This window comes from Oncorhynchus tshawytscha, linkage group LG19 (assembly GCF_018296145.1).
Source record: "Oncorhynchus tshawytscha isolate Ot180627B linkage group LG19, Otsh_v2.0, whole genome shotgun sequence".
In the NCBI taxonomy this organism is placed as follows: Eukaryota; Metazoa; Chordata; class Actinopteri; order Salmoniformes; family Salmonidae; genus Oncorhynchus; species Oncorhynchus tshawytscha.
This window is the reverse complement of record NC_056447.1, coordinates 45,036,431-45,058,661: the sequence shown is the minus strand read 5'-3', so window position 1 is coordinate 45,058,661 and position 22,231 is coordinate 45,036,431. Positions and strand designations below refer to the sequence as shown.

At 45.6% G+C, this 22,231-nt stretch overlaps 1 protein-coding gene across 2 annotated transcripts; it reads right to left on the bottom strand.

Annotated features, from left to right (window-relative positions):
* Window positions 1–73: 73 nt before the first annotated feature.
* Window positions 74–22,002, bottom strand: LOC112218834 (transcription initiation factor TFIID subunit 4). 2 transcript variants are annotated; one of them, XM_024380041.2, is made up of 15 exons: window positions 20,766–22,002; window positions 20,363–20,532; window positions 19,745–19,834; window positions 19,304–19,486; window positions 18,939–19,061; window positions 18,617–18,706; window positions 18,182–18,349; window positions 17,826–17,901; window positions 17,371–17,482; window positions 16,044–16,213; window positions 15,706–15,836; window positions 11,246–11,371; window positions 7,972–8,028; window positions 6,081–6,203; window positions 74–3,539 (listed from the first exon to the last, which is right to left on the bottom strand). In XM_024380041.2, the coding sequence occupies exons 1-15, from the start codon at window positions 21,982–21,984 to the stop codon at window positions 3,378–3,380; spliced, it is 3,000 nt and encodes a 999-aa protein (XP_024235809.1). In that variant the 5' UTR covers window positions 21,985–22,002; the 3' UTR covers window positions 74–3,377. The 2 variants fall into 2 exon arrangements, with proteins under 2 accessions (XP_024235809.1, XP_024235810.1); XM_024380042.2 differs by having other exon boundaries at window positions 19,304–19,483.
* Window positions 22,003–22,231: the final 229 nt, after the last annotated feature.

Genomic DNA, 22,231 nt, shown 5'->3' with positions numbered 1-22,231 from the left:
ATAGCTGGGACATTTTGGTTCTGTGTTGCCGGGATCAATAAAACCACAATAAGCCAAACTCAACCTGGCACACACCATCAAAGAAATTAGGATATTTGTGCTTTTCAATCACTTTCTTTATTATTGTTTTTTTTGCAAAGGTACAAACAATACTAAAATTGCATCACCTGAAATGCGTCAGGTTTGAATGCACAGACAGTAGGAAATATAAATAGTCACAAAAATGTGTCCTTCAACACATAATACAGTAGCTGGGTTCTTAAGACCCAGACTCTAAACTTGAATATACATACACCACAGCTTTATTTCATTTATCAATTAGAACTATGCACTATATAAACAAATGCATGTTACAGTAAAAAATACATTTAAAGCATTAAAAACCTTTAATGGACAGTCATTTCAAAGTCAAACTGAAAAAGGGCTTTTGACCCCCCAAAAAATAAGGAAGCAGTAGTATCCCATTAGCATTATAAAAAAATACTTGACAGATCGCCGCGACAGATTGACATTTTGATGTTGATCATCAGCATTAAAAGTCACTCACTCAATAGATATTGTTAAGCGGTGCTGAAACTTCTGCAAGTGATGGACTTTTCAGTTGATTAAAAAGTCCCGGATGGAATTTCAGGTCTTGAGAAAACTATATAGGAATGGTGCTCAATATTAGGACCGCATTGTTAATTGTCATCTTCATTAAAATGGTTGATTAGCCTGAGTGAGTGTATAAGAGAGCCAGCTCCCTGTGTTCTGTGATGAGGTTGAATCTGAATAATGATACTTATATCTTTAAATGGATCCTGGTAATTAATCTAGATTCACGTCTACAATAGGAGAGATTAGTTTATGTTATGAACCATTGAATAGAATATTACAATTGGCTCACAATTCTTTTTTTAACACACAAAAAAACAAAACAAAAAAAATCTTAAGATGTTTCACTCTTCTGCCAATAGTAATAGGAACCCTAAAGTACCATTATACCAGCCAAACCTGGGTCAAATACTTGCAAGTAATTAAGGTGGGCTTGATTTAGTTTGGCGTTTGCATTTAAAAATGGTACTATTCCATGGGTTCTGTTGTACCAGGCAATCTAAATCGAGCTCATATTTCATATTTGAAAGTATTGGATCCAGGTCTGGAACTAGTATGTATACACGTTGTGTTTTAATAGCAGGCATCACAGTACTTCCTGGTACATTTATCTGACCACTATCAAAACAATAGGATTCTCTACAACATTCATCTTATGGTTTGGTAAATTAAAAAGGTAGACTCAGAGAAATGATCTTGCCATGAGCAGCAGATATTGAGATGAGCAAGATGCAGTCATACAGTATCTGCGCATGTGCACGGGTTCGCTTCACGCTGTTCAAAGCATGGTAGCCGAGGGACCAAAACAGTGGAGAAGTTGAGCCTCACGCGTCAACGCTCTTAGTTGTTGAGGTAATTGACCCACTGCGGTTCACTTTCTGCATCTATGTCATATCGCTGAGTCTACCTTTAAAACATGTTACAATATGAGTTGTTTTTTCCCCCCAAACTCACTACTTGCCCAGAACATAATATGCAAACATTATCTTTCATTTTGAAATGGTTCCTTCCTCTTCAATATGCTGGGGAAAACGTACATAACACAGATCAGTGTTTGTAGGCTTTGACCTGGGGCCTCATTTATCAAAGGTGTGTGCGCACAGAAAAATTACTACACCTTGTGTGGGCCAGTTTTCCCGCAAAGGTTGGTATTTATCCATTTTGAATTCGAAGTGCATCTCCACGTAAATCTAGGTACGACTTCTAATGGTCGATCAACTGTATTGCAAGCAAAGATTGTTATTTTGGGGGAAATTGAGGTGTTTGATGCACAGGAATTATAATAATGACTACCATTTATTCATTGCTCATTCAATAGCCAACCATGCTCAAAAGCAAATAGGCTGGTAACCTATGACAGTATGGGTAGTCTACAGTATTGCTGTGCGATAGAAGTGTGATGTCATAGCCTATTTAATCTCAGAAACACAATGTATTGATAAACAACATATTGAACAACAATTCATGTGGGCTGTAGGCAACATTTACTTTTAAATTGTTCAATAGACAATCAATCTTGCAGAATGCACGACCAGTGTTTGGTACTCGCAATAGGCAGAATGCATTTCTATTTTCAAAAGACTCTGCAAAAGATTAAAACATTCTGCCCACACCGCTACAAAAATGTCATCAAATTTGCTATTCAGCTTTCTTTTAGAAAAGGACATGGCCCAGTTCCAACATTTCCAAATCATACAGCTAATGAGGGCATTTTGTTAAAAATATATAATGTAATTTCGTTCTGATTTATCACTGAAAAACATGCATATGTGTTGCATGGGACAGTTTGTAGGATTGATCAATCTCCAAGTATGCCAGAAATCCTACAATCTCCAGGTATGCCAGAATTGAGTAAGAAATGTACGCACAGTTGATAAATAAGGCCCCTGGAGAGCACAGATCCTGACCACTGTGACCAAACAATCCTGTTGGTCCAAGTCTAAATATGATGTGATGTAACATCCTTAGTGGCAAATCATTAGGCTTAAATAGCAAGGACCCCGACATAAATATTACTACTGTAGGTTGTTTGAGAGCGACGCAACAAATTGGGACAGAGATTCAAGGCATCGAGGTACATAGGAGTCATGGTTAAAAAAAAAATGCTGTTGTGTGCCCACCTGCCAGCTTCTAGGCTCTCAGCGTTGTAAAGCACACAGCTAGTGAATGAGACTAGACGTGATGTAAAAACAAGGATGTGGCCAAGTGAAAGAGTAGCCAGTGTACCTGTCCTAAGGGGCAGTATGATCTGGGAGCAACGTTAGGGTGGTGTGGGGTTGCTTAGCTTCAGATGCAAGGGGTGATATATGATAGTGTGGTATGGGAATGAGGGTGTGTGTAGAGATGGGGGGGCTATTTGATAATGCAGAATGGGAATGAAGGCATGTGTAGAGATGGGGGCAAAGGGGAAACTTTACTTATCACAAATGTGTTATGGGCATAGTACAAAGCCCTGTGTTACTCCTACGTTAGGAGAGCCTTATCGAGTAGTAAGGATTTGCATCAGGTTGAGTACAGAATCATTGTGGACGCCCTACTTCAGGAGAGTTGTGTAGAACAGTAAAGATTTGTATTGGGTCGACTAGAGAACCCTAATGGATTTGTAACGGGCCGGCTGAGTACTAAACCCTGTAGGACGTCATACTTCAGGAGAGCTGTGAAGAACCGTAAGGATTTGTAATGGGCTGAGTACTGAACCTTGTGGTACCCCCACTACTTCAGGAGAGCTCTGTAGAACAGTAAGAATGTGTAATTAACTGAGTACTGAACCCTGGGGGACTTCACTACTTCAGGAGAGCTTTATAAAGCAATAAGGACCTGGATGTGGCCCTCTCCTGCTCCAGGCAGAAGATAAAGTCCCTGAGGTTGACTCGCGTGATCCGCTGACGGAGCTGTTGGCGGGAGGAGGCAGCTGTGGAAGAGCCATCCCCTGAACCCGAAGCAACCTGAGGACAAAGGGACGACATTAAAAAAGTTACATCTACTAGTAAGTGATTTAGGGTTGTTTTAATTGACTTAAAATATCTGTGTTGGCAATGTGTATCAAAACAAGTAGGCTCAAGCAATAGTAATGCAGGCACGGAACAAGCAATGCAGTTTAACTAACTAGAGAAATTTAAATTCAGCCCAGGCTTGTGTATGCATCACCACAGTTTCATACAAGGTGTGGACACAGCCTGAGGGAAACGGTCACACCCTTAGCCTACAGCTCCAAATCGCCGAAAAAGCTTTCTCAAGATTCTACACCACCTAAAAACAACACTTCAAAACAGCCAGTATCAAATAGTGTGGCTTGAATTGATGCATTGTTTTGCATACTCCTGAAATGTCCTAAAGCTTGTTTGAATGGGTGAGGAAATTGTACATGTCTTAGTGAACTCAGTGCCTAACCCAATAACCCTGTGGTGGTGTATGCCGAACTAAAGGGTTAGGACTATTTGGAATTAGGTTTGCAAAGGGTTGGAAACTTCCCAGGAAATTTTACATGGGAAGTTAAGGCTGGAAATTTGGGGAATTTTCCTTAAATTCATCAAAAAAGTTAGCTTATAACAGTGAATCTTTTTTGTGGGATACACATAAGGCAATTCTAGGTTTTGTGGCATATTTTAGTTAAACTATCCCTAATTCAATGAAATTGCAACCCTTTTTCATAAAAGAATAATTGGCAAATACTGTATAATCCAGGTGTGCAAAGCTCTTAGGGACTTATCCAAAGACACTCAGCTGTAATCGGTGCCAAAGGTGCTTCTACAAAGTATTGACTCAGGGAATACTCATGTAAATTAGATATTTTTTGTAATGACATTTTCAATGCATTTGCTAAAATTTCTAAAAACATTTTTATTGTGTGTAAAATCTATTTCATCCATTTACAATTCAGGCTGTAACATAACAAAATGTGGAATAAGTCAAGGGCTATGAATACTTTCTGAAGGCACTGTATGTAATGGTTGTTTTGTGAGCCAATGGTGGTTCCGATTATATAAATTGAGTGTATATTCTACTTCTCTGTGCTGAGAGCCTGAGGGGAGAGCTGACACTAGAGGATAGGAATGAGGCTCCAGGTCCATACAGGAACACAATCAGAGCATTATACAGCTTAACAGCCTGCAGGCGTGGTTACCTCCTGCACACAAAACACGCACACACCCTATGCCCAAGGGTGTGTACTCCATACTGGCACAATGAACGCCCCCAACGTTACACACCCAGTGGAGTCTCCAACGAGACGCTACAATCACCCACTCCAATCAAGCATGATGGATAGCACGAGATCCCTGCTCTTCTGACTAAAATCGGTCAAAGATCCTCTTGTGATATAACTATGACTGATTCCCTTTCACACGGGAAGTTGGAGCACATTGAAGTGAATAGGAAATTCAGCAAGTCTTGGAGGGCAGTGGAAGTTGATAAAACCAATGCGGTTTGGCTCTTCGCTTTCATCAGGGTTTTTTGAAAAACATGACAAATAATTGTTCATCTCGTTGTCTTCTCGTCGCTGAGCTGCCTCCTTTGTAACTACTCTGCCCTGAGGTTGGAGCCCCATGCAGCCCCAGCAGGCCCCTTAGCTCCCATCTGCAGGCGTGATCAGGGTTGAGATATAGACACATCAGCCTGGCACGAGCCCTTCGGGCCGTTTGGGTACGTATGAGGAACGGCGAATAAAGGAGTCAGGAAACCTTTCTGCATTTCGAACTCATTAGCTACAGTAGAAAAATAAACAGCCCATACGGGACTACCTTGTTGACTTGCTAACTATCAACTAACTGACTGACTGACTGTAGTCCAACATACCCATATTACAAACTAGCTAGCAACAAAAGCAGCTCACTGATTTTAAAGACTAGCCAACTTCCTGACTAGCTCACCGACTGGCTAACTTATCAACTGGTTGACTGACTAGCTTGGTAGACGTTCATTTGGCTTAGTAATTCCCCATTCTTTTCACGCTGAGGCATCTGTCAAAGTTCATGATTACACCCTCCCCTTCCCTACAATGTTCCCTCGCTTGCATTCCCTCCCTCTCCTAATCGTGGCTCTCACCCCGCACAGAGCCCCCTTTGTCTGGGATCGCTGTGGGGATACCTCTGGGCTGGATGTGGGTGGGGGTGGAAGGTGGCGTGACTGAGGCACCCATACTGCAGCCGCCCCGGGCTGTGTTCCCCCTCGGGCTTATTTCTGCAGAGCTGAAATCTATGGCTCCCCTGAGGGGTGAGAGGGGGGGCTTGGAGGGGGTAGAGCGGTGCAGACACCCACAACAAGCCTAGAGGCCCACACTGACCCCCTTCACTCAACTCTGGTCACATTCACACTGCTGGATAGAAGGGGGGTGTATTGATGACAGAGTAGAGTGAACGAAGCTATCCCCACTTAAAAATGTTTTCTTAAAATGTGATGGAAAGTCATTGGGGAATGAGGATATCTGTCAACTTTGAATATCCTATTTGTGTGTTCCTTTTCTTACTGCCACATTTTAGCACCCTTACCTCTGTGCCCGATGTGGAGCCCCCTGGCGAGTCCATCTTGCGTTTCTTGCGGGGCCCGATGGCAGCCAGGGCAGTGAGGTTGGCTTCACGCTGCCGGATCTGGGCCTGCTCCGCCTGCTGCATCTGAAAGGGGAAAGGGAGAGAGAGCCACAGACATGTTTACTCTCCTGGCTGATTTACACCCTGAACAGGATCTATCATTGGCAGCATAAAAGCTGGAATGGAGAAAGTTACAGCGCCAAGAAGGTGCCGTATAATGAGTCCTGAAAAGACCGACAGTTCAACAATCTAATAGGCCTACATATAGAGCTGCATTTATCAGACTATTATTATCTGCTATGAACACAGATCCTTCTGAAGCAGTCCTACAAACTGCTAGGCTAAAACAGCAGCCCGTGCCAAAGGAGGAGACTGGGGGGAGAGAGAAGAGGAGGGGGAAAGAAGTGTTGAGGAGACGGACCAATAGGAGACGGACCAATAGGAGACGGACCAATAGGAGACGGACCAACGGACCAATAGGAGACGGACCAATAGGAGACGGACCAATAGGAGACGGACCAATAGGAGACGGACCAATAGGAGACAAACCAATAGGAGACGGACCAATAGGAGACAAACCAATAGGAGACGAACCAATAGGAGACGAACCAATAGGAGACGAACCAATAGGAGACGAACCAATAGCAGACGAACCAATAGCAGACTAACCAATAGCAGACTAACCAATAGAAGACTAACCAATAGGAGACATAATTCAAGGCAACGATGATGTCCTCATTAAGACACTGTAATGCTAATTGAAAGAGGTGCTGCACATGGTACGCACACACACACCCTGGTGACGAAGTACAGTGACCTGTGACCTGACCCTGGACGTCAAGATGAAGCAGAGGCCAACAGCCTGAAGCAGGCTAGCGTGTGTGTGAAAGGAGCACTGTATCTTCAGCATTATGAGGTCACAAGGCAGAGAGTGGGGCTCTGTCGGTCTAGCCAAGGTTGCTTCAGGTCAGGTCCTTGCCTGCCTGTCTGCCTGCTTGATGAAGTGGTAAAGGCACTTCATCACACTTTCTGAAACTAGTCTATCACACAGGCCATAGGCCTGGAGGGCCCAAGGACTGATGGTTCTTTCTACCTGTTAGTAGTAATGATTTATTAATGCCACAGATTATTATTAGTATTTTTTTTCACCTTTATTTAACCAGGTAGTTGTCATTTACAACTGCGACCTGGCCAAGATAAAGCAAAGCAGTGCGACACAAACAACAACACAGAGTTTACACATGAAATAAACAAACATACAGTCAATACGATTGATTGGACAGGGAGTCCATTCACCTGATGTCCAAGGTCTGAATTAGTCCCCAATTAGAAAGAGATAATAAAAACCAGAGGTGTTTGGGTTTTTGGCCCACTAGGCGTTAAACCAGGGGTGGCCAACCCTCCTCCTGGGGAGCGACTGGGCTTGTACATCTTTGTTCCAGCCCAGCACAAACACAAATGATTCAGCAAAACAAAATATTGATTAGGCAACTTTTACAATGCACTTTTACAATGCACTATAATGTTCAGAATGATTAACATGTCCTGACCTGGGCTCCCCTGTCCAGATCTTTATGGATAATGCTCTCTGACCTCAGTACCCACTCTGGCTGGTAGTGGCGAGGCACTGTCCAGACAGACAGTGTAGCCCAAGGCAGAGCTATAATACGGGGAGAGCTAGCTTCAAATAGTGGCATGGTTGGGAAGGTAGCAGGACTATATGGACTATATGGAGAATGTATTTTGGTGGGAAGTTCTTGCATAGTCAGTCTGTAATGGACTGCATCGTTTTTTTATATTGTACATGGACATTAATAACATGTCAATAGCTTTAAAAAATTGAAGCAATTACCTCCTTAGCTTTCGCCTTCAACCGAGCTTGTTCTGGGTCCTCCTGTCTGGCGCGACTCTATAGAGTAGAGAGAGAGACCGGTTAGAGAGACAAAAAAGGTGCATACTCGGTTACGAGAGAGAGATATCGGGGCAATAGCTTAAGACAATGCTATAGTCTGAAACCAGTGCTTATTATAGCATTTACAGTGCATTTCGGAAAGTATTCATAGCCCTCAACTTTTTCCACATTTTGTTATGTTACAGTTGTGTTTTTCTAAAATTGATACAATTATTTTTTCCCTAAAGAAATCTACACACACAACCCCATAATGACAAAGCAAAAAATATATTTTTTAAATGTTTTATTTTTTTTGCAAATGTATTAAAAATGAAACATTGAAATTGACATAAGTATTCAGACCCTTTACTCAGAACTTTGTTGAAGCACCTTTTGGCAGCGATTACAGCCTTGAGTCTTCTTGGGTATGATGCCACAAGCTTGGCACACCTGTATTTGGGGAGTTTCTCTCATTCTTCTCTGCAGATTCTCTCAAGCTCTGCCAGGTTGGATAGGGAGCGTCACTGCACAGCTATTTTCAGGTCTCTCCAGAGAAGTTTGATTGTGTTCAAGTTCGGGCTCTGGCCTGGCCAGTCAAGGACATTCAGAGACATGTCTCAAAGCCACTCCTGCGTTGTCTTGGCTGTGTGCTTAGGGTCGTTGTCCAGTTGGCAGGCAAACCTTCGTTTCAGTCTGAAGTCCTCAGTGCTCTGGAGCAGGTTTTCATCAAGGATCTCTCTGTATTTTGCTCTGCTCATCTTTCCCTCGATCCTGACTAGTCTCCCATTCCCTGCCACTGAAATACATCCCCACGGCATGATGCTGCCACCACCATGCTTCACCGTAGGGATGGTGCCAGGTTTCCTCCAGACTTGACACTTGGTATTCAGGCCAAAGAGTTTAATCTTGGTTTCATCAGACCAGAGAATCTTGTTTCTCATGGTCTGAGAGTCTTTAGGTGCCTTTTACTGCAGGCTGTCATGTGCCTTTTACTGAGGGGCTTCCGTCTGGCCACTCTACCATAAAGGCCTGATTGATGGAGTGCTGCAGAGATGGTTGTCCTTCTGAAAGGTTCTCCCATCTCCAGAGGAACTCTGGAGCTCTGTCAGAGTGACCATCTGGTTCTTGGTCACCTCCCTGATCCTATCCCTTCTCCTCCGATTGATCAGTTTGGTCGGGCAGCCAGCTCTAGGAAGAGTCTTGGTGGTTCCAAACTTCTTCCATTTAAGAATGATGGAGGCCACGGTTCTTGGAGACCTTCAATACTGCAGAAATGTTTTGTGCCTCGACACATTCCTGTCTCGGAGCACTACGGACAATTCCTTCTACCTGATGGCCTGGTTTTTCCTTATATAGACAGGTGTGTTCTCTTCCAAATCATATCCAATCAATTGAATTTACCACAGGGGCAAGTTGTAGAAACATCTTAAGGATGATCAATGGAAACAGGATGTACCGGAGCTCAATTTCAAATCTCATAGCAAAGGGTCTGTATACTTATGTAAATAAGGTATTTAGGTACCGGTATTTACATTCACAAAACTGTCTAAAAACCTGTTTTCGCTTTGTCATTATGGGGTGTTGTGTGTAAATTCATGAGGATTAAATATATATATTTTTTTTTAATACATTTTAGAAAATGGCTGTAACGTAACAAAATTTGAAAAAAAGTAAAGAGGTCTGAATACTTTCCGAATATAATGTGTTTAAAAGGCATAGTACATCCAAATTACAAAATGACAAATTGGTTTCCTTACACTGTAAGCAGTCTATGGATAAGGCATGAGACAAATTCATGCTTTGGTTTAGTTTCCAGGGCACCGTTTCCACATGCTAACGTTTTAGCATGTGTCGCAAATCCCATTCAAGTCATGGGACCAATATAATTTTTTTGCGCATCATGTCCAGAATCATATATAAGTGACTTTGTTGAGCTTCACAATTGATTTTAGATACTTCGGGATGATTTGGACATGCTTGAAAATTGCTCATAATATTGGTCCCATGACTTGAATGGGATTTGTGCCACAAATGCTAAAATGTTATCATGTGGAAACAGTTCCAGGGAAAATAAAGTTTCCCTGTGGAAACTAAACCAAAGCATTGATTGCTGTCATATACCGTGTGCATAGACTGATTACAGTGTAAGGAAACCAATATGTAATATTGTAATTTGGGTGAACTATCCCTTTAACCACAAGATACATCCAGCCTGAATGAAGGACAACTCATAATAGTAACTATAATATAACCATAGAGATCCTATTCAATTACTAAATGTCATAAACCCTCAAAGTTCCAGAATCATAATATCAGCCATTTGTCAGGGAGACATCCAAACCAGCCTAATTGGAATGATCAGCAGCAGAGGTGTAGATAATGCATTTCCTGTTTTTACTTATGGAGGAAAATAAAAGTCAGGCATGTGATATATCAGAAAGTGTAATATAATTATTTACAACATAAAACATTGTCAAAATATACAGTTCATGCAGGTTTTATACCAATTTTCTATATAAATATCCTCTAAAATATATGCAAACAGTCCATCAATGTCTACATTTTTTTGTTTTCTTGGGAAGCTGCGAGTGTTATCAGTACTTGTTGCATTTACAACTTGTCTTATCATTAACTGATTTCAGCCAGTGTATGGCTGTGGCTGTTATATGGAACGTTGGCATATTGGCAGTTAAATTGAAAAATGATTGGAATCATTCCACTAAAACTGGCTGGCTACACTCTTATAAAAAAGGGTTCTTCGGCTGTTCCCATAGCAGAATCCTTTGTGGTTCCAGTCAGCATCCTTTTGTGTTCCATGTAGAATCCTATGTAGAAAGGGTTCTACCTGGAACCCAAAAGGGTTCTTCAAAATGTTATCCTATGGAGACAGCCTTTAAGGTTCTAGATAGCAATATTTTTCCTAAGAGTAATTAGCTAACAAACATACTGTGCAGATAATCTTCAGATTTGAGTGTGAGTACGCCCCAGTGAAGGTGGGCTCTGTTTAAACTCCACTAATTACCTCTGTTTTCAGGTGTCACATCCTTCCCAAGATCAAGTGTACACACACACACAATTGTGTTGCTCAACTCAAAATAGTGCAGCTATTAACGGGCACTTCGAGTTCAACTTGTGATTTGGGGTAATGCAGTAAAGTGGTAATGACCTAGAGCCAGTGAGCATGTAGTCAGGTGGTGGTCTGTCTCTACTGAACACTACTCTGTTCTGTAGGTACCTTGGCAGCCTTGAGTAGGACCTCTCTCTCCTGTTCATCCTTCCTCTGTTTCTCCATCCTTTCCAGCTGCTCAAAAAAGCGGAGCTGGGCCCTGACATCTGTCGATGGCTCATACCATTCCTCATCCTGCAGAGAGAAGGAAGGGACAGGAGAGAGGGGAGAGAGGGAGAGAAAGCGAGAGAGGGAGAGAAAGCGAGAGAGGGAGAGTGAAAGAGAGGGGAGAGAGGGAGGGAGAGTGAAAGAGAGGGGAGAGAGGGAGGCAGAGTGAAAGAGAGGGGAGAGAGGGAGGCAGAGTGAAAGAGAGGGGAGAGAGGGAGGCAGAGTGAAAGAGAGGGGAGAGAGGGAGGCAGAGTGAAAGAGAGGGAAGAGAGGGAGGCAGAGTGAGAGGGAGGGAGGGAGAGTGAAAGAGAGGGGAGAGAGAGTGAAAGAGAGGGAGAGAGAGGAAAGAGAGGGAGAGAGGGAGAGAGAGTGAAAGAGAGGGGAGAGAGGGAGAGAGAGTGAAAGAGGGGAGAGAGGGAGAGGGAAAGAGATGGGAGAGAGGGAGAGAGAAAGAGGGGAGAGAGTGAAAGAGAGGGAGAGAGGGAGAGTGAAAGAGAGGGGAGAAAGGGAGGGAGGGAGAGGAAAGAGAGGGAGAGAGGGAGGGAGGGAGGGAGAGGAGAAGAGAGGGGAGAGAGAGGAAGAGAGAGTGAAGAGAGAGTGAAGAGAGGGAGAAGAGAGAGGAGAGAGGAGAGAAAGAGAGGGAGGCAGAGGGAGAGAGGAGAGAGAGTGAAAGAGAGGGGGAGAGAGGGAGAGAGAGTGAAAGAGGGGAGAGAGGGAGAGAGAGGAAAGAGGGGAGAGAGGGAGAGAGAGTGAAAGAGAGGGAGAGAGGGAGAGAGAGTGAAAGAGAGGGGAGAGAGAGGAGAGTGAAAGAGAGGGGAGAGAGAAAGAGAGTGAAAGAGAGGGAGAGAGGGAGGGAGGGAGAGTGAAAGAGGGAGAGAGAGGAAAGAGAGGGGAGAGAGAGGGAGAGAGAGAGTGAAAGAAAGAGAGGGGAAAGAGAGAGGGAGAGAGAGTGAAAGAGAGGGGAGAGAGAGGAAAGAGAGAGAGAGGAGGGAGGGAGGGAGAGAGGGAGGGAGAGTGAAAGAGAGGGGAGAGAGGGAGGGAGGGAGGAAAGAGAGGGAGAGAGGGAGGGAGGGAGAGGAAAGAGAGGGAGAGAGAGTGAAAGAGAGTGGAGAGAGGGAGAGAGAGTGAAAGAGAGGGGAGAGAGAGGAAAGAGAGTGAGAGAGAGGGGAGGGAGGGAGAGGGAGAGTGAAAGAGAGGGAGAGAGAGAAAGAGAGTGGAGAGAGGGAGAGAGAGTGAAAGAGAGGGAGAGAGGGAGAGAGAGTGAAAGAGAGGGAGAGAGGGAGGGAGAGAGAGTGAAAGAGAGGGGAGAGAGAGTGAAAGAGAGGGGAGAGAGGAGAGAGAGGAAAGAGAGGAAAGAGAGGGGAGAGAGGGAGAGAGAGTGAAAGAGAGGAGAGAGGGAGAGAGAGAGGAAAGAGAGGGGAGAGAGAGGAAAGAGAGGGAGAGAGGGAGAGTGAAAGAGGGGAGGGAGGGAGAGTGAAAGAGGGAGGGAGGAAGAGGAAAGAGGGGAGAGGGAAGGAGGGAGAGTGAAAGAGAGGGAGGGAGGGAGAGTGAAAGAGAGGGAGAGAGGAAAGAGGGAGGGAGGGAGGGAGAGAAAGAGGGAGAGAGGGAGAGAGAGTGAAAGAGAGGGGAGAGAGGGAGGGAGGGAGAGAGGAAAGAGAGGGAGAGAGGGAGGGAGGGAGAGAGGAAAGAGAGGGAGAGAGAGAGTGAAAGAGAGGGAGAGAGGGAGAGAGAGGAAAGAGAGTGGAGAGAGGGAGAGAGAGGAAAGAGAGTGGAGAGAGGGAGAGAGAGTGAAAGAGAGTGGAGAGAGGGAGAGAGAGTGAAAGAGAGGGGGAGAGAGGGAGAGAGAGGGGAAAGAGAGGGAGAGAGGGGGAGAGAGAGTGAAAGAGAGGAGAGAGGGAGAGAGAGTGAAAGAGAGGGGAGAGTGAAAGAGGGAGAGAGAGTGAAAGAGGGAGGGGAGAGAGGGAGAGAGAGTGAAAGAGAGGGAGAGAGGGAGAGAGAGGGAGAGAGTGAAAGAGAGGGGAGAGAGGAGAGAGAGAGGAAAGAGGGGAGAGAGGGAGAGAGAGAGAGAGGAAAGAGAGGGGAGAGAGAGAGAGTGAAAGAGGGGAGAGAGAGAGAGGAAAGAGGGGAGAGAGGGAGAGTGAAAGAGGGGAGAGAGGGAGAGAGAGGAAAGAGGGGAGAGAGGGGGAGAGAGAGTGAAAGAGGGGAGAGAGGGAGAGTGAAAGAGGGGAGAGAGGGAGAGTGAAAGAGGGGAGAGAGGGAGAGTGAAAGATGGGAGAGAGGGAGAGTGAAAGATGGGAGAGAGGGAGTGAAAGAGAAGGGAGAGAGGAGAGAGGGAGAGTGAAATAGATGGGAGAGTGAAATAGATGGGAGAGAGGGAGAGTGAAATAGATGGGAGAGAGGGAGAGTGAAAGAGAGGGAGAGAGGGAGAGTGAAAGAGAGGGAGAGAGAAAGAGAGGGAGAGTGAAAGAGGGAGAGTGAAATAGAGGGGAGAGAGGGAGAGTGAAATAGAGGGGAGAGAGGGAGAGTGAAATAGAGGGGAGAGAGGGAGAGTGAAAGAGATGTGAGAGAGGGAGAGTGAAAGAGATGTGAGAGAGGGAGAGTGAAAGAGATGAGAGAGAGGGAGAGTGAAAGAGATGAGAGAGAGGGAGAGTGAAAGAGATGAGAGAGGGAGAGTGAAAGAGATGAGAGAGGGAGAGTGAAAGAGATGAGAGGGAGAGTGAAAGAGGAGAGAGAGAAAGAGAGGGAGAGGGAGAGAGGGAGAGTGAAAGAGGGGAGGGAGAGTGAAATAGATGGGAGAGAAGGAGAGTGAAAGAGAGGGAGAGAGGGAGAGTGAAATAGATGGGAGAGAAGGAGAGTGAAAGAGAGGGGAGAGAAGGAGAGTGAAAGAGAGGGGAGAGAAGGAGAGTGAAAGAGAGGGGAGAGAAGGAGAGTGAAAGAGAGGGGAGAGAAGGAGAGTGAAGGAGAGTGAAAGAGAGGGGAGAGAGGGAGAGTGAAAGAGAGGGGAGAGAGGGAGAGTGAAAGAGAGGGGAGAGAGGGAGAGTGAAAGAGAGGGAGAGAGAAGGAGAGGAAAGAGAGGGGAGAGAAGGAGAGTGAAAGAGAGGGGAGAAAGAAGGAGAGTGAAAGAGAGGGGAGAGAGGGAGAGTGAAATAGGGGAGAGAGGGAGAGTGAAAGAGATGTGAGAGAGGGAGAGTGAAAGAGATGTGAGAGAGGGAGAGTGAAAGAGATGAGAGAGAGGGAGAGTGAAAGAGATGGGAGAGAGGGAGAGTGAAAGAGATGAGAGAGAGGGAGAGTGAAAGAGATGAGAGAGAGGGAGAGTGAAAGAGATGAGAGAGGGAGAGTGAAAGAGATGAGAGAGGGAGAGTGAAAGAGATGAGAGAGGGAGAGTGAAAGAGGGGAGAGAGAAAGAGAGGGGAGAGAGGGAGAGTGAAAGAGAGGGGAGAGTGAAATAGATGGGAGAGAAGGAGAGTGAAAGAGAGGGGAGAGAGGGAGAGTGAAATAGATGGGAGAGAAGGAGAGTGAAAGAGAGGGGAGAGGGAGAGAAGGAGAGTGAAAGAGAGGGGAGAAAGGAGAGTGAAAGAGAGGGAGAGAGGGAGAGTGAAATAGATGGGAGAGAAGGAGAGTGCAAGAGAGGGGAGAGAAGGAGAGTGAAAGAGAGGGAGAGAGAAGGAGAGTGAAAGAGAGGGGAGAGAAGGAGAGTGAAGGAGGAGAGTGAGAGGGGAGAGAGGGAGAGTGAAAGAGAGGGGAGAGAGAGGGAGAGTGAAAGAGAGGGAGAGAGGGAGAGTGAAAGAGAGGGGAGAGAAGGAGAGTGAAAGAGAGGGGAGAGAAGGAGAGTGAAAGAGAGGGGGAGAGAAGGAGAGTGAAAGAGAGGGGAGAGAGGGAGAGTGAAAGAGAGGGGAGAGAGGGAGCGTGAAAGAGAGGGAGCGTGAAAGAGAGGGGAGAGAGGGAGAGTGAAAGAGAGGGAGAGTGAAAGAGAGGGGAGAGGGAGAGTGAGAGGGGAGAGTGAAAGAGGGGAGAGAGGGAGAGTGAGAGAGGGAGAGTGAAAGAGAGGGGAGAGAGGGAGAGTGAGAGAGGAGAGAGGGAGAGTGAAAGAGGAGAGAGGGTGAGTGAAAGAGAGGGGAGAGAGGGAGAGTGAAAGAGAGGGGAGAGAGAAAGAGAGGGGAGAGAGGGAGAGTGAGAGAGTGAAAGAGAGGGGAGAGAGAAAGAGAGGGGAGAGAGGGAGAGTGAAAGACAGAAGGGACAGGAACAGTGGTGTTTATGTAGTTTGTGTACTGCTCATGTTGTTGTTCATATCTATGTGTGTTATTCATATTCACGGTTTATGTACTTCTGTTCATGACAACCTCTACTCTCCCTGCGCTTACCTTGCCCCCGTCGGTGCGGTGCTGGGCGATAGTGGACACTTTCTCCAGCATGGATCTCAGCCTGGCCTGGGTAGCATGGGAGATGTAGTTCACTGTCTCAGCTGGGACCTCGGTCACCCCAAATCTCTTGGCTGAGAGAAAAGACGTTAAAGGGGTTAAAGGCACACTATATTGGGACAGCCAATCAGTGCCATTATCTAGGGTGGGATGGCAAGGTGTGGCCAGTCATTTATTGATGATCGACAGACATCAGGGCCGAGCTCCACTACTTTCAGCAGCTTGTGCCTTACACCAGTCATTTCCTTGTGAACAAGTGCCTCTCATCTGGTATGACCTACCAGCCTCCATGATGCGTCTGTGCAGCAGGCCTGGCGGGAGGAAGGCCTCGTCCTTACAGGAGCGGATCTTGGTGCCCACCAGCTCAGAGTTGGTGGCCATGATGCGGGCGTTTTCCTCGTTCAGGTTTACCCCCGCCATGGACGCCACGTCATTGATGTCATCGTCATCTCTAAAGACATACAGTACACACAGATCAGGGTGTGATCATAGAATTGGCCAGATAACATTGATAATATCTTGGTTCATTACACCATGTAGATTTCAAGTCAATTTCTCAGAGGATATGAAGTTATTTACACTGATCAGGGATGGGAGTTTATTTAGCTTTAGTATGTTTCTACTCTACCGTTGGGTCAAAATCTGTGAAATACTGCCATCCTGTGGTTGATCGGTTTACATACACCATGATGGAAATTTTTAAAGTATCTTAGGGGGATTTCACGCCAAATTAGTTTGGAGTGGTTTTGTCTAACTCTGGTGTGTTAACCCCCTTAGTTTGGTTCGTTGGGAGCATTCAACAACACACAGTGGTTCTCTAAAAAAGGATGGTCTCAGTCCGATTCAATTCATACTGTGGTGCGTGCGGTACGCTGCAGTTGAGAACAGTCTGGGCCAAACACAGGAAAATAACCAGTCATGCACTATTATTGGTTGTGTGACTGAGAACATTTGGTAAATACATGCAGCATCATAACTTGATATCTCTGAAACATTCTGTGAGTAGCAGCGCATTTATTATTGCATCCGATTCAGATTATGTGAGACGGGGTCTATACCGGGGATATAGTCTACTGAATATAGTCTATTCCCGTTGCAGTTAGAGCAGCTATTGCGCTGTTTCCTCACGCATGTTGTTGGAAGTCCAAAGCGAAAGAATTATGAACATTGGGACACACAAGTGATGATTCATGAAAATCATAAATAGATTTATTTTTTATTTTTACATTTGGCGATGTAAAACCAACCTGACCAAATGAAAAAAATACAATGCAACAAATAATTGAACTCTGATTTGAACTATAACTCAAAACTGTGTGTGTAAACATCGTTAGCCCAACAATGCCAAGAGCCTTGAATAGGTTTCCATGGGGTCAGATACCCACAGTGTGCCTATAGTTTTCCTCTGCCAACCAGGATATTACATTGACATGTTAGTCATTTAGCAGATGCTCCTATCCAGAACAAGTTACAGGAGCACATATGGTTAAGTGCCTTGCTCAAGGGCACATCGACAGATTGTTCATCTAGTCTGTTCTGGGATTCGAACCAGGGACCATTCGGTTACTGGCACTTAATTGCTAGGCTACCTGCCACCCTATTACGTACCTGAACGTCCCACCTCCAGGCTCATTCAGCTTCTTCTGATTGGCAGAGGCCTGGGCACCAATGCCCACAGGACTTCTGCCCGGGATAATAGAGGGTCCTCTTGTAACTACACCTGACAAATTAACAAGACATATCATTACAAGCTGTTCAATAGCATGGTGAGTAAATAGGCCTCTGTGCAGTGCTCTTAACCAGGGGTTAACTCCGGTCCTGGGGCATCCCCTGCTGGTACATTTTGTTAGAGCCCAACCCTATCACACCTGAGACACCTAGTAACAATGCAGGCCTTGAGAAGTTGAATCATGTGGGAAAAACGAGTGCCCACTGGGGGAAAACTCCTGCCATTCACCAATAACAAAAACATAAATGGAGAGCACTGGGATGTCAAATTAAGCTTGTATGGACAGGATATGTCTGCATAAGGGTAGAGAGAGGGTGCTATGCAGTACTAGTACCTTGCGGTCGTATAGTCTGAGTGATGACCATGGGCATGCGGGTCTGGACCCCCTGGACCCCTGGTCTTCTCACACCCTGGAAGAGAGAAGGGGAAGAGAGGAGCTATAAGAACATGAAGACAGAAAATGGAACTCACAGTAGTTGAGCGAAGTGGCACATAACAGACAGAATACAACACAATGAATATAATAGACAACATAGAATGGCTTCAAGTGTGTGTGTGTGTGTGTTTCTATGCCTATTATAGAGACATAACCTAGTACGGCCTTAAATCAATTATACTAGGCCCATCATAGAGAGAACCATTAGAAACTGCAGAGCTTCTCTCCAGTGTCTAAGTCCCAGAGGGTCATACCAGGGCAGTGGTAGGTGACCTGACGATGCCTGTGGCGGGGCTGATGGTGGTGGGGAGCCGGGGCCTGATGGTGGAGGTGGAGGGGACGGCCAGGGCAGAAGCGGAGGTGGAGGCCAGAAGAGACTGCTGGTTGTTGAGAAGGGACAGCCGCAGGGCAGGGAGGCTTTTCTGTACAGAGGGAAACACATCCAGGTTACATGGATAATGTCGTCAACAATTGACTGTCTATATTTTGTATAATTCTGCAACAGGTCTGCTATGAAATTTAGTGTTTACTTTACATTAAGCTTCTCTTATACCTGTGCAGTAACACTAATTATACTAGTAACCTTGTCGTAATAACTTGTTCCATAGTATTTAGTAATTGCATTTCAATTGCATAGCAATAAGCTAAAAAAAGGCAGGAATGCTGGGGGCTGAGGGTTACAAACAAACCTTGAGGAAGGGGATGAGGTACGGCTGTGGAGAGGATTTCAGCTCAGCCTGCAGACTCGTGGTGAATTCCTCAGGCTCGATTTTAGCATCCTAATCAAAGACAGGGGACCGTTAAAAAATCATTTTATAATGAAATGTCATGGACCTTTTCACTCTGCTGACAATAGAACTACAAAACAAAGCACAAAAACACTTTCTAATAACTTTCATTTATAAACATCCATAAGTCATTCATAAGGCATGTGTTAATGATACAAGGACTAGGTCATCTAGTCATTAGAATTTCCATCTATAGTTGTCCTCTATAGGAGTCTTGACTCACCAGTAGATCCTGCACCAGGGTCTTGACGTTCTTAGATGTGTCAGGGGAGGGGGAGTTGTGGGACGCCAGTTTGATCAGGGTGGACAGGAAGTTCTTGCACTTCTTCACATTCTCCTGCATTTCCTGTAAGAGAGGAAAATGGGTCATTTGGTATGATTACTTTCCATTCAAATGTACTTCTCATGTCACCACCACCCCTTATTATAACATTTTATTCAATCAAACTTTATTTTTAAGAAGATTTAAAATCACAACACACTTCACAGTAAACAAAAAAGGTGGTAAACCCTGCAATGTTCAGGTCTAGCAAAGTGTCAGAAGCAAAGTACCCCTGTTGACAAAAACAAGTAACACAATTGACAAACCTGGGAGACTGTTGCAATAGGGCTTCCAGAGGCACTGGCTGCTGCAGTGTTCAGGGTGATAGTGGGCCGTACAGCACCAGGCTTGACCAAGGCCTGGCCCCCTGTGATCACAGACTGGGCCTTCTGAGGGGTGGTCATTTTCACTGACACAGATGCACCCGCAGGTGCCACGGTTATGGCCTTCTGGAGAGAATGACAACAGGCATAAATGACTACAACTTTATACAGGAGTGGAAACAACACAACTGTTAAGACAACACAACTCAGTTGAGAGACTAAACAACCACTATTACAACATGACATAAATTAAACAACTAAACAACCAAATAAAAACAGGGCTGAAAAATGTAAAAATCTACTAAGAGGATGTAGTTAGTAGCTACTATAATTAGGTGTGTGTTCTCTGACAGAAGGCGTTGATTGGAGACAAGAAGTGCACACCTGTATAGCAGGGCTAGAGGGAGAGGGGGACTGGGCCATTCTTGCCTGGAAAGGGGACGCCAGACGGACAGCCTGGGGCGTACCAGGGGCCTGCAGAGAACAGGGGGAGCATGGGGTCAGAGGGACATTGGACGAAAAAAAAACAGTCATTACAGATTAGTACCGGGATACATGGTCAACTTGTTGTGACTTCCTAAAAGTGAAATCACACTGGCACAACACTAGAGGGGAATAGGGTGAAGAGGAAGAAACAATGGGACACTCCTACAACATCTGGGTAGACCTTCAGTTGAGACAGGGGGCAGTTAAATGCCTCTCACGACGCTGCACCAAGACCCGACTACTAACCACAGGCACAATAATCTATGGTCTCATGACAAGCTCTTCTACAATCAGGTACCACATCATCTCCCAGAATATTCCTGACCTGAGCAGCATCGATCTTATGCCAAACCCACAAACAAACAGCATGACTGTACTTGGTCCAATCAAGAGGATTGTGGATGTGGACACTACATGGCAGACACACACCATTCAGATATACAAAGACGTTTAATATGATATAAATCCATTCCAGCCCACTCCAGACAACTTTAGCCTGATTCCCCCATACAGTACCTGGCTGGGAGTGCTAACTCTGATGTTGGCCCCGGCGGTGGGGATTCCAGGCTGGGGGGAGATGTTGGAGACAGCAGCCTGGCCTTGTTGGGTCTTAGCCTGGGCCTGGGCTAGAACCTGCTGAGTCACCATCACTAGCTGTCCCGTGTCCGTACGCACCAGCACCATACCTGAGGGAGAAACACAGTCAGGTCACACATCTTTCTCAATATGACATTTTAAATTGTCAACTTTTTTGTTGCTCTTTTGCAGGGGTTTTGGCCTAAGCAAAAGTGAATAGCACACTATGCTATAGGCTACATACTATATGAATATGATTAATTGAATGACTAATGGGTCAAAACATTCCAGGGTGTCAGATCCTAGTTTCTAAAAGTTCTACAACATCAGTAGGGTTCCTTACCGGGTGGTATGGTAAATCCAGGGGGTAACTGAATGGTGGTCTTTTGTGGTGGTCTGACGGCCAGCTGTGGTGCAGCAGTCCTCGTGGTACTTGCTAACAGCCCAGGTCTCTGCTGCTGTACGGGGGTAGCCATCACAGGAGCACTGGGGGGCCTCACGATGGTCACTGTGGGCTGACCAACTCCATTAACAGTTGGTTTCACCCCAGCTGTGAGAGTGGGACTCGCCACACTCTGTGGCTGGCTTATTGGTGAGTTAACAACAACAGGAGGGGGAGACCCTCCGAGAATTATTGATTGGCCAGCAGAGACTGGCTGGTTGGGTGCCACCATTTTAGTGTGCATGAGAGTGTTGCTGTGGTTCATGACCTGAGAGGTGGTGGCCCCTAGGGAACCTGCACCCTGTGTGACCACTGCAGAAACCTTGGGGTCTATTACTCCATTCTGTGAGGCAATGGCCATGGGGCTGGGCTGTCTTTGCAATGCAATAGTGGGAGTAATAGCCACTGCAGACTGTTGAGGTCCAGTAAAGTTTGGCAGAGAAGGAGGTTGTGAAGTCATGGACACAATGATATTGGAATTGCCCGCACTGACAGTACTTACAACAGTGCTGCTGCCTGACCCGACTTGGGAAGCTGCTGGCGAGTTGACCAACTTCAGAGCTCCAGTGTTACCGTTAAAACTCTGTAAACCAGGTGAAGCAGTCCTGATAGTTGTTGTTGTTGTTGTTGTTGTGATGTTTGGATTGGGAACAGTCACCGCTGATGTGCCAGCAGGACCCAAAATAGTCCCTCTGTTGAAGCTAGTCGACTGAGCAGGCAAAGTTACCGATCCTGGTGGTGCGGTGGAAATGGTTTGAGATGCGGCTCCATATGTTTGTAGATTAGTACCAGCGTTTAAAACACCCCCAGTAGTGATGGAAGAAGTGGAAGCGCTGATAATCTTATTGGACATCGCCTGATTCGCGATGGGTTCCGCGTTTAACGCCGCTTTTGGGTGTCCTTGTTGTGGCGGCTCCAGAGACCCCGCTTGATCACGCAGTTTCCCTGAGAACTGGCTAACAGCGCCCGTAGATCCTTCTCGCTTGATATTAGAATATGTGGCGGGCGAAGTCTTTTGGCTGACAAGTTGCGATTCCAAAGAGCCCACTAAGTCGCTTACAGCTTTTTCGTCTACCTCATTGAAGAGCATGTCCTCCAGTGGGTCGGAGGCTCCCGCCATCTTTGATGATAGACCGTTGTGCAAATCGTAATTTAGAATGTACGCATGCGCGTGGGTTTCATATGTAGAAATAGAATTTCAAGAAAGGACCACCATACTACGTTTATGAAGATTTGAGCTGCATATTGCACCTCAACGTTTTTCATTCCACATGACACCGTACAGTAGTGCTTCCAAACATGTATCATATAGATATAGAAGGAATTAAATAGGCATACTAATCTGCAAATCAAAGCTTTATTATTAT